This window comes from Nerophis ophidion, linkage group LG02, assembly GCF_033978795.1.
Source record: "Nerophis ophidion isolate RoL-2023_Sa linkage group LG02, RoL_Noph_v1.0, whole genome shotgun sequence".
Lineage (NCBI taxonomy): Eukaryota > Metazoa > Chordata > Actinopteri > Syngnathiformes > Syngnathidae > Nerophis > Nerophis ophidion.
In genome coordinates, this window is record NC_084612.1 from 18,065,725 (window position 1) to 18,077,926 (window position 12,202).

The 12,202-nt window shown below is 39.0% G+C and overlaps 1 protein-coding gene across 2 annotated transcripts in view; it reads left to right on the top strand.

Annotated features, from left to right (window-relative positions):
- Nucleotides 1-12,202, top strand: part of alpk3b (alpha-kinase 3b) — a 35,153-nt gene that overhangs the window by 1,758 nt on the left and 21,193 nt on the right. The window contains exons 2-4 of one of the 2 annotated variants that reach the window (XM_061878491.1): nt 2,610-2,733; nt 10,638-10,759; nt 11,446-11,563. In XM_061878491.1, the coding sequence (XP_061734475.1) occupies nt 10,654-10,759; nt 11,446-11,563 (224 nt within the window). In that variant the 5' untranslated portion in view covers nt 2,610-2,733; nt 10,638-10,653. The remainder of the gene's footprint in view (nt 1-2,609; nt 2,734-10,637; nt 10,760-11,445; nt 11,564-12,202) is intronic. The other variant, XM_061878481.1, reaches the window with a different exon arrangement.

Here is a 12,202-nt window from a genome sequence, read left to right on the forward strand (position 1 = left end):
GCTATCCTATATGAGCAAGAGGTTTTTGATTTTTCCCCGCCGTAGCTCAGAAACGAATCGCCTTTGCTCTGGTGAAGAAAAAGCTACATTCATGTTCCAATGTGAGGTTTGGACTTCTCTTACTGGCGACGTTGCGGATCACTTAATCCAACGGCCAGACACACAGATTCGAGGACCCAGTTCAGACTTTTTGGAGAAAATATCAAAATGTGAGTAGCACTGGACTCAGTCTAAGATGCTAACATGCTTGATAATCGCTGATGTCAATGCCTTAAGGACTGCAAATCCCAGGAGCGTAAAATAACTTATCTGGATAATAGTTGGACTTGTTCTTCCACACTCGGATAGTGTTACTAGTGGGTTTGCTCTGGGCTCGTTTTTGTTAACAGGACTATTATTTGAGTTTGTGGAAGTCTTGCCTTGCTTATTGATTTTGTACTGCCTCGCTCAGACAGTCAACAACATCCAGAAAGGCCGAGCTGGAATTCGACCCCCTTAACAAGCTTCAAAAATCACCAAATTTTACACACACATCAGGACTGGCGAAAATTGCCATCTAATAAAAAAACAAACCCCAAAAATCTAAATTGCGCTCTAGCGCCCCCCAGGAAAAAAAAAACCAGACAACACTACTTGTAACTTTCGTTAGGAATGTCGTAGAGACATGAAACAAAAACTATGTAGGTCTGACTTAGACCTAGATTTCATACAGTGATTTCCTTCAGCAAAAATCAACAGGAAGTTGGCAAAAACCCCTTCAAAACAAAATTTTCCCAAAAAATGTCCTTTTTGCCAGTGTGTTGATGTTAAGATATTACACCGAGTTGCTAAGTCTATCTGTTTGCTAATAGTAGCCACTATCCATGCATCTTCTAACGCTTATCCGGGTTTAGGTTGCGGGGGTGGCAGCCAAAGTGGGCCCGACCAACGCTGCTTGCAGCTTTAATTGATTTTGTGCTGCCTCTCTCAGACAGTGTAGTTGCTATGATTACCCTTTGTCCGTTTTGTCAAAATGACTACTATTCAAGTGTGTATATACAAGAGCTTTTTGCTGATAGAAAGCTGTATTTATATGGTCTTTTTTTTGTGTGAACATTTACCTTAGGGCACTTCACTTGTTAACGACATGTCACATTTCTAACGCCCACTGTGCAGTTCTTTTTTTTTTTGTATTGCCGCTTAGTGTAGTAGAGGCGTGAAGGTTTTTTGTGTGAGGAGGAAAAGATGCGCGCACCCTCTTCGGAGGAATGCTTCTGCAGGAGTTTTGGGGTAGGGTTGTTTGTATGTTTTCCTTTTTTTTTTTTACATCAGTCAAGGTTATCATTTTACTTATTAATTATTATTCCATTCTTCCTATTATTGTATTTTTATACCACAGATTTGCAATCTTGTGTTCTGCATATCCCCTGCGATGAGGTGGCGACTTGTCCAGGGTGTAGCCCGCCTACCACCTTAATGCAGCTGACATAAGCGCCAGCGACCCCCCGCAACCCCAAAAGGGACAAGCGGTAGAAAATGGATGGATGGATGGATGTTCTGCATATGTGATCCTGGCATTTTTTTAAATGACATTAACTAATCCAACAACAACATTCAGTGGGTGTGGCATTAGGTTCACTAGTTTTAGTTGAAAGGGACTTTCATCTTTGCCATTTGGGAGCCCATATCACCTTTCTGCATGAGACTTATCTTAAACCTGCTGACCACTTGAAGTTGGGACAAGGATGGGTAGGACAGATCTTTCATTCTTCGTTTTTGGGTAGATCAAGGGGTGTTGCTATTCTACAACATAAATGTGTTCCTTTTGTACTTTCAAACAACATGTTAACGTCACTGGTGAAACACTCCAGTAGCCCTCTTAAATGTTTATGCACACAACTATGATAATGACACCTTTTTCAAATGCCTTTTTCTGGATTTTCCTGATTTATCAATGTACTATTTAACAGTGGCGGGCAATGGGTTTCCCACCTAGGCCTTCAGTGAAGCCCGACTTCAAGGATTTCCTCTCAAAATACCATCATTTATGTCTCCACATGACAATTGCTGGATAAATACTAAACACATTTAAACACTACTGGGCATTGAATTACCACCAACAGTGTACATAACGGGTTATTTTCTGGCGCATTTAAAAATCAATAAACCCGCATCAGCAATTAAAGGCCTACTGAAATGAGATGTTCTTATTTAAACGGGGATAGCAGGTCCATTGCATGTGTCATACTTGATCATTTTGCGATACTGCCATATTTTTGCTGAAAGGATTTAATAGAGAACATCCACGATAAAGTTCGCAACTGGAGAAAAGCCCTGCCTCTACCGGAAGTCGCAGAAGATGACGTCACATGTTGATGGCTCCTCATATACTCACATTGATTTTAATGGGAGCCTCCAACAAAAACAGCTGTTCCGACCGAGAAAACGACAATTTCCCCATTAATTTGAGCGATAAGGAAAGATTCCTGTTTAAAGATATTGATAGCAACGGACTAGGAAAAAACAAAACGCGATTGTAATCGCGTTGCATTGAGACGGATTCATATGTTTTTAGAGACATTTACTAGGATAATTCTTGGAAATCCCTTATCTTTCTATTGTGTTGTTAGTGTTTTAGTGAGTTTAACAGTACCTGATATTCGGAAGTGTACGTCCACGGCCGGGTGTTGACGCACAGTGTCTCGGGGAAGTCAACGGCAGCTGTACGGGAGGCGCAAGCTCAGCTGATATCCGGTAAGTGGCGACCCTTTAACCACAATTTTCTCACCGAAACCTGCTGGTTGACAAGTGGTTGGGATCCATGTCCGCTGTGATCCATAGTAAAGTTTCAACTCCGTCAATTTTAAACAAGGAATCACCGTGTGTTTGTGTGGCTAAAGGCTAAAGCTCCCCAACTCCATTGTTCTACTTTGACTTCTCCAATATTAATTGAACAAATTGCAAAAGATTCAGCAACACAGATCTCCAAAATACTGTGTAATTATGCCGTTAAAGCAGACGACTTTTAGCTGTGTGTGTGTGTGCAGCGCTCATATTCATAACAGCCTGTGATGTCACGCGTACACGTCATCATTACGCAACGTTTTTAAGAAAAAAGTCCTGGGAAATACAAAATTGCAATTTAGTAAACTAAAAAGGCCGTATTGGCATGTGTTGCAATGTTAATATTTCATCATTGATATATAAACTATCAGACTGCGTGGTGGGTAGTAGTGGGGTTTCAGTAGGCCTTTAAACATATCTTGTGTGGTAGCGTCAAAATTAAAAAACATACTAAACGGGAAAAAAAAAAAGAAACAACATATCTGAACTCACAATCAGTAAAAACCAACAAGATTCCGGGGTTGGCTGACATTGTCTCACAAGATGTAGTTTCTCTTTAAATATCCTTCTTGAAAAAGGCCTTGCAAATATATGTGTTGTCTTGTCTAATCATAAAAGATGCAGATGAGGCGTGTTGGCTGAGTTCTTAAAGTTTACTCCACAAGGTGCTTATTACCAACATCCCACTGCTGGCTAAACGGGGGTACTGCACATGCTCTTCACTACTGTGGCATGCTGGGTAATGGATTTCTTATGTTACCTAGCTCATAACATCACAATATATATCTGCCTTATGCCATTTAGAAGGCCTTACTGACAACAACTAGTGATCTGATTGGCTATCGCAACTGTCTGTCAACTGTATGTCCCCGTTCACTTACAGTGCACAGACATCAGCATTGTTAATTCTGAATGCTCCGAGCAGATTTGGTAAGCTAGCTGAATTCTGATTAGATAAAAACTTATTATTGGTTATGTACAATGAATCATTCAAATCTGGCCCCCTCCCACAAACGCTCACCCAAGCATTAATTTTTCTCTTCTTGAAAAAAGACAAATGTTACTCTTTGTGCATTTTAAATTTTACTATTAGCCTGTTAAATGTGGATTTCATATTCTTGTCTAAACTGATAGTCTTAACACTATTCTCCCTTCTATTATTTAGGCAGATCAAACCTGGTACATTCGAAATAGGCACTTATTTTCTAATCCATAACGTCTTTTCAATATATTGTACAATGTGCCTGCTTCTAACCCAAGAAGCAGTGAAAAAATTGTAAAATGGTAAATGGTTGTACTTGTATAGCGCTTTTCTACCTCTTTTTAAGGAGCCCAAAGCGCTTTGACAGTATTTCCACATTCACCCATTCACACACACATTCACACACTAATGGTGGGAGCTGCCATGCAAGGCGCTAACCAGGACCCATCATGAGCAAGGGTGAAGTGTCTTGCCCAAGGACACAATGGACGCGAGTAGGATGGTAGAAGGTGGGGATTGAACCAGTAACCCTCAGATTTCTGGCACGGCCACTCTCCCAACTTCGCCATGCCATTAGGGATGGGATCGGCACTTCTTTTGACTGTACTGAATCACTAGAATCAGTTCTTTAAATTAAGTTGTTCAAAAAATGTGTTCACCGAAATCGTCGGGAGGATTAGCACTATTAAAGTTTAGGTTTTACTACTGAACCACTAACATTACAATTCTTGGCTGCAATATAAAGCATTTGATCCTCCTCCGCTCCTCCTCTGCTATGGGTGGTTATGGAGGCAAACTCAACGAACCAGTATCTCTTAGGCCTTTGCTTCAATCTTCCATTCACTCATCAACATTCAATCCAAACGAAAAGCTCTCATTTAGCATTTGGGTTCAGTTTAAATGCTATTTTGGCTTGTTGACTATTTTTAGTCTTGCACCCATCACTGCTAATCATGCGTTCCTTACTTTCTTGTGGATAGTGCCTTTCCAAGATGGTCAAGTCTGGGGATCAACAACATTAAAGATTTATACATTGACAACACTGTTGCCTCTTTCCAGCAACTTTGTAATACATTTTCAGTCCCTAATCAACACTTTTTTAGATATCTACAGATTCGCAGTTTTGTTCATAATGCTTTCTCTAGGTTTCCAGATTTACTGACACAGTTTTAGATGTGTTTCTGACACCGCTTCCAACTTTAAAAGGATCAATTACAAGTATTTACAACCACATTTTTATTTTACGCCTTGAGTTTCTAAAATCAATTAAGTCACTTTGGAAGGAGGATTTAGTAGTGACCCTATCTGAGGATAACCGGACAGAGATTTTAAGTATAGTTCATACGTCTTCTATTTGTGCAAGACACAGCCTCATCCAATGCAAGTTAATACAGTGGGGCAAAAAAGTATTTAGTCAGCCACCGATTGTGCAAGTTCTCCCACTTAAAATGATGACACAGGTCTGGAATTTTCATCATAGGTACACTTCAACTGTGAGAGACAGAATGTGGAATTCACATTGTAGGAATTTTAAAGAATTTATTTGTAAATTATGGTGGAAAATAACTATTTAGTCAACCATTCAAAGATCTCACTGATGGAAGGAGGTTTTGGCTCAACATCTCGCGATACATGGCCCCATTCATTCTTTCCTTACGTAACACGGATCAATCGTCCTGTCCACTTAGCAGAAAAACAGCACCAAAGCATGATGTTTCCACCCCCATGCTTCACAGTAGGTGTGGTGTTCTTGGGATGCAACTCAGTATTCTTCTTCCTCCAAACACGACGAGTTGAGTTTATACCAAAAAGTTGCATTTTGGTTTCATCTGACCACATGACATTCTCCCAATCCTCTGCTGTATCATCCATGTATCCATTTTGGTATAAACTCAACTCGTCGTGTTTGGAGGAAGAAGAATACTGAGTTGCATCCCAAGAACACCACACCTACTGTGAAGCATGGGGGTGGAAACATCATGCTTTGGGGCTGTTTTTCTGCTAAGGGGACAGGACGATTGATCCGTGTTAAGGAAACAATGAATGGGGCCACGTATCGCGAGATTTTGAGCCAAAACCTCCTTCCATCAGTGAGAGCTTTGAATGGTTGACCAAATACTTATTTTCCACCATAATTTACAAATAAATTATTTAAAATTCCTACAATGTGAATTCCTGGATTTTTTTTTCACATTCTGTCTCTCACAGTTGAAGTGTACCTATGATGAAAATGACAGACCTCTGTCATCATTTTAAGTGGGAGAACTTGCACAATCGGTGGCTGACTAAATAATTTTTTGCCCCACTGTACATTGTATTTATTATACCAAGGTTGGACTAGCGGAGATGTAATGATTGAACATCTGAATCGTGTGATCTGTACCAACAGTCTCCAGCTAATGTATTACATATGTTTCGAATATGCCTATCCCTGAATAGCTATTGGACTGACATTTCTAATACTTTGTCTGTGGTCACTTGCGAAAGGATTGCACATAATCTTCTCAATTGACTATTTGGGGGATCATCTACCCTTAGCAAATAATAATAAATAAATAATGACAATCATAAATAATTGTATTTATATTGTGCTTTTAAAAGGCACTCAAAGACGCTTATACAATAATCAAAACAAATCATGGCCTTAATCATAAAAGCACATACAGTATAATAAAATAAAAATCCACATAAAAATGTGCAAAATGAAAAGAAACCTTGTGTTATGAGTTGGTTTGTCCAGTTCTAAAAGCATTTTTGAAAGGGTGGGTTTTAATAGTCTTTTGAACGTTGTGGAATTGGCCCTAGTGTTTGAATGTGAGTGTGAATGTTGTCTGTCTTTCTGTGTTGGCCCTGCGATGAGCTGGCGACTTGTCCAGGGTGTACCCCGCCTTCCGCCCGATTGTAGCTGAGATAGGCGCCAGCGCCCCCCGCGACCCCAAAAGGGAATAAGCGGTAGAAAATGGATGGATGGATTATGACAGGGGAGGGGAGCAAAGGAGGCGAGAGTTCCAGCGAGTGGGGGTTAAGATGGAGAAGGCATGGTCCCCCCAGGTTTGGTGCTGGGTTCTATGGGGAGGGTACAGCTGGTGGAACTAAGGTTTCTAACAGGAATGTGAGGGGTGAGGTAAAACGGGGCCATGTTGTGGAGGGCTTTATGGGTCAGGAGAAGGATTTTGAACTGGATGTGCTGCGGATTAGGTAGACAGTGAAGTTCCTGCAGGACAGCGGTGATGTGGTCATAGTGACAGGCAATTTTCCTTCCAGTTTTTCATGCGTGAGGAAACGCCAAAACTCCTTGAGCGTTCAGTGGCGCACATGTGAGCGACGGCAGACGTGCACACTGTTATGGCTTATCTTTTTATTCGATTTTGTGCGCGGCGTAGATTTGCAGTGCGCAGAGGACGCGTGAGCAGTGTGCAATTGCACAGGCGCGTACCTTAGAGGAAAAATTGGTGACAGGAACGATCGAGGAGGCGTGTAGCCGAGTTTAAGATGAGTTGAAGTTCATGGAGGACTTTGGAGATTGAACCATAAAGGATGCTGTTGCAGTAATCCACTCTGGAGGTGATGAATGCAGAAATTAGTGTTTCAGCAATAGAGAAGGACAGGAGGGCTCAGAGATGGGCAATATTCCAGAGGTGGAGGTAGGCTGTTTTAGTTAAGTGTTTAACATGATCTTCTAATGCAGGGGTCTCAAACTCAATTCACCTTGGGGCCACTGGATGCAGAGTCCGGGTGAGGCTGGGCCGCAAGAAAAGATTTCTTAAAAAAAATTTTTTTTAAACGTCTTTATTTTTATTTTCAACACAAAATAAAATCAAAATATAAATAAACAAAATGAGGGTTGAGAAATGTGAGGCAATGCAAATTAAACAACAAAAAAAAAACAAATTACGATTTGAATTGGTCCAGGTTATCGGGGATTGTCATTACTGACGGACAGGTGTCGCGGTTTGACTGCAGCGAGGCACGTTAGAAAACCCTGGTCTCCATGGCAACGTCTTTGTCGCTTTCACTCATTTGCCGCTTTTCCACTGATGCAGGGGTAGGCAACCCAGATCATTGATAGAGCCATTTTGAAACCAAATACCAAAAATTGTGTCTGTCTGGAGCAAATGGGAGGGTGGGGGGTGGGGGAATTTCTCTGCTTGCATCACACAAGTGATGTCAATGTTTGGCCCTCGAGAGCCACATACCACACCGTGATTGGTAAGATTCCTTCAGCTCCGCACGTGACGCTGTCAAGCTCCATTCATACAAAACTTGCGGGCCGCACTAACATTAAACTTTCATTTACTGTGGGGGCCGCAAAATAACGTCTCACGGGCCGCAATTGGCCCGTGGGCCGCGTGTCTGAGACCCCTGTTCTAATGTAATGTTATTGTCCAAGATGAGACTTGGGATCTTTCTGTGTGTAGTTTTGTACTTTAAAAAAACTGAACAAAGTTGATTAAAAACCACATATCTCCACATTTTATTTTTACTTTTTGATTAAAAAAAGAAAACAAAGTGGATTAAAAACCTTGTATCTCCAAATCGGAATTTTACGGTTAATTTAAAGGAAATAAATACAGTTGATTACATTTTTGCCTTTTTATTAAAAAAAAACTAACTTAATTGAAAACAACTATTTTATTTTTACTTTTAAATAAAAAAAACAAATCCCCAAATTTGACTATTTTTAATAAAAGAATAAAAACTCAACAAAATAGATTGAAAGGCACATATCTCCATATTGCGTATTTTACCTATTCAATTAGATCAAGATTCATCACACTGAGAGCATCACCGTGCATGAACAGTAAATGAATAAAAACATGATGACATTTTCAGTAGTAGTAATATTTCCTGTCTAATCATGAGTGAATCAAACAGCAGCATGAATTCTTGCCGGGAGGCAAAAAGCTGTGTTTGTATACTCGTTTAAAAGCATTTGAGTCGTGTTTTGTTTGCTCACATATGAGTAGTGTGCATTGCACTGTGAAAGTAAGCACTGACCCTCGCAGTGAAGAGGATAGCAACACCAGACATGGATCAACAGCACGACATGTATATCCTGTGTGTGTGTGCAGCGCCATAATGAGCTGCATGAAAGCCATCATTATGCATTTATTAAGTAGAATTTATTGAGTCTGCATATATTTTTTTACGTGAGCGTTATTTTTACGGTTGTTTTACATTTTCCGCCGCCTACAGTACTGGATTGTAATAGACAGTGGATTGTTTGGTCATTCTCGTTCATGTGTTTTATAAAGTCAAAACCCAAAACCAGTGAAGTTGGCACATTATGTAAATTGTAAATAAAAAGAGAATACAATGAATTGCAAATCCTTTTCAACCTATATTCAATTGAATACACTGCAAACGTGGAAAACTTTATTTTTTGCAAATATTAGCTTGTTTGAAATTTGATGCCTGCAACATGTTTCAATAAAGCTGGAACAGGTGGCAAAAATACTGACAAAGTTGAGGAATGCTCATCAAACACTTATTTGGTACATCCCACAGGTGAAAAGGCTAATTTGGAACAGGTGCATGCCATGATTGGGTGGAAGCAGCTTCTATGAAATGCCCAGTCATTCAAAAACACGGATGGGGCGAGGGTCACCATTTGGTGAACAAATGCGTGAGCAAATTGTCGAACAGTTTAAGAACAACATTTCTCAACGAGCTATTGCAAGGAATTTAGGGATTTCCCCATTGCCGCCCCGTAATACCATCAAAAGGTTAAGAACATTTGGAAAAATCACTACACGGAAGCGGTGATATTACGTACCTTCGATCCCTCAGGCGGTACAGCATCAAAAACTGACATCAGTGTATTAAGGATATCACCACATGGGCTCAGGAAGAGTTCAGAAAACTACTGTCAGTAACTACAGTTTGTCGCTAAATCTGTAAGTGCAAGTGAAAACTCTACTATGCAAAGCGAAAGCCATTTATCAACAAGACCCAGAAAATCCCCCAGCTTCGTTTGGCCTGAGCTCCTCTAAGATGGACTGATGCAAAGTGGGAAAGTGTTCTGTGGCCTGAGGAGTCCACATTTCAAATTGTTTTTGGAAACTGTGGACGTTGTGTCCTTGGGACCAAAGAGGAAAAGGACCATCTGTATTGTAATAGGCGCAAACTTCAAAAGCCAGCGTCTGTGATGGTATGGGGGTGCATTAGTGACCAAGGCATGGGTAACCTACACATCTGTGAAGGCACCATTAATGCTGAGAGATATATACAGGTTTTGGAGCAACATATGTTGCCATCCAAGCAATGTTATCATGGACGCCCCTGCTTATTTCAGCAAGACAATGCCAATCCACGTACCGCAACAGCGTGGCTTCATAGTAAAAGAGTGCGGGTACTAAACTGGCCTGCCTGTAGTCCAGACCTGTCTCCCATTAAAAACGTGTGACACAATATGAAGCCTAAAATACCACAACTGTTGAACAACTTAAGCTGTACATCAAGCAAGAATGGGAGTAAAATCCACCTGAAAAGCTTCAAAAATTGGTCTCCTCAGTTCCCAAACGTTTATGTTCGAGTGTTGTTAAAAGTAACATAAAAATGCTCCTGTGCCAACGTTTTTGCAATGTGTTGCTGTCATTAAATTCTAAGTTAATGATTATTTGCAAAAAAATAATTACGTTTCTCAATTCGGACTTTATATATATTGTCTTTGCAGTCCATTCAACTGAACATAAGTTAAAAAGGATTTCCAAATCATTGTATTCTGTTTTTATGTACAAATTCACAACGTGCCAACTTTCCTGGTTTTGGGTTTTGTACATCTTAAAATTCAAGTCTGAGTTGTTTTGTGTCTTTTTACCTATGTGCGCAGGAGCACACTGTTTAACATGATATCACAACTGACAGAGGACCAACAACCAAGCTTTCCAACTACTCTCAGGTCCAGAGCTGTGTCAGAGAACTCCAACGTCAAGTTCTACTGCGTGGTTACAGGTAGGCATTGCTATCTCTTTGCGTTTGATTGATTGATTGATTAAAACTTTTATTAGTAGATTGCAAAGTTCAGTACATATTCCGTACAAATGACCACTAAATGGTAACATCCGAATAAGTTTTTCCACGTTAATCAATTCATGGTAAGGTGAGGGCTATTATTTAAAAGTAGAAGACAATAGTAGTGAGGCTCATTCTGAAAAATATTTGTCTGAATCTTTAAATCAGTGCATTTTTTGCCACTGTACATACAGTAGGAATTCTCCCAAAAATATAGTGAACATAAAGGAAGCAGAAAATAGCAAAAAATAACTTTTCCTCGAAAAAAAAAGTAATTGATAATTCATCTCATTGTCATACTCAAATTAAAAACCTTTGTTAATAAAAATGTTTTGGAATATATATATATATAATATATACATATATATATATATACATGTGTATATGTATATTTGTATTATAATACATAATTACATTTGTTTTGTTAGTCTGTACAATTTTAACATATAGATTTCACAAAAATGATAATTACATAATATAATTATTAGTCATATTATATTCATGCATATTCCACAAAACATTTTATTCTATAAATGATTCTAAACATGTACAAAAGAAAAATGTGTTTTAATGAAAAACATGTATGATATGACTTAATCTAAAAAATTTTGCTTTTTGTCTTTCAGGATATCCTATCCCTCAAGTCACTTGGTACAAGGATGACAAGCAGCTGGACAGATTGTGTGGACTCCCAAAATATGAAATATTTCGCAATGGACAAAACCACTCCCTGCATATTTACAAGTATGTATACTCTGAAGGTTTTAGTCATACTGAAGGAAAGTTTAATTGGAATATTTTCAACATACTTACTGAACAAACTGGACTGTGACAACTCAGTTATTCTGAAACGTTAAAACAACTCTTTAAATGGGTTGAATTAGTTCATTTCAGTTCCAGTTTATTTCGAACGTGCATACGATACAATGTAATGCATCACACAATTCCAGTTTTTCATTACAGCACGTCCGAAAAGGAGCAGGAAGAAGCAGAGCTTACTTAATCCTACCCCTTTTCATACCATAGCAATGCTATCCAATTTCCCGTGAACAGTGAACAAATAAATTATAAATAATATACCATAGTAAGTAAACAAATATTAAATACCTAAAGAATCATTATCTAAAAAAAAAAGGTTCTAGATGTTCATCATAATTGTTCGTCTTTGTACTTTGTGAACACTTGTAGTTTGAACAATCTCTTAAACTGAATCATATTGGTGCTTTGTTGAATTTCTTTGCTTAATCAATTCCATAATTAAATTCCACATATGAATATGCTAAACGTTTTAGTGTTGTACTAGCATACAAATGTTTTAAATTAGATTTTCCATTACAATTGTATTTTTCTTCGTTTGTTGAGAAGAATTGTTGTACATTCTTG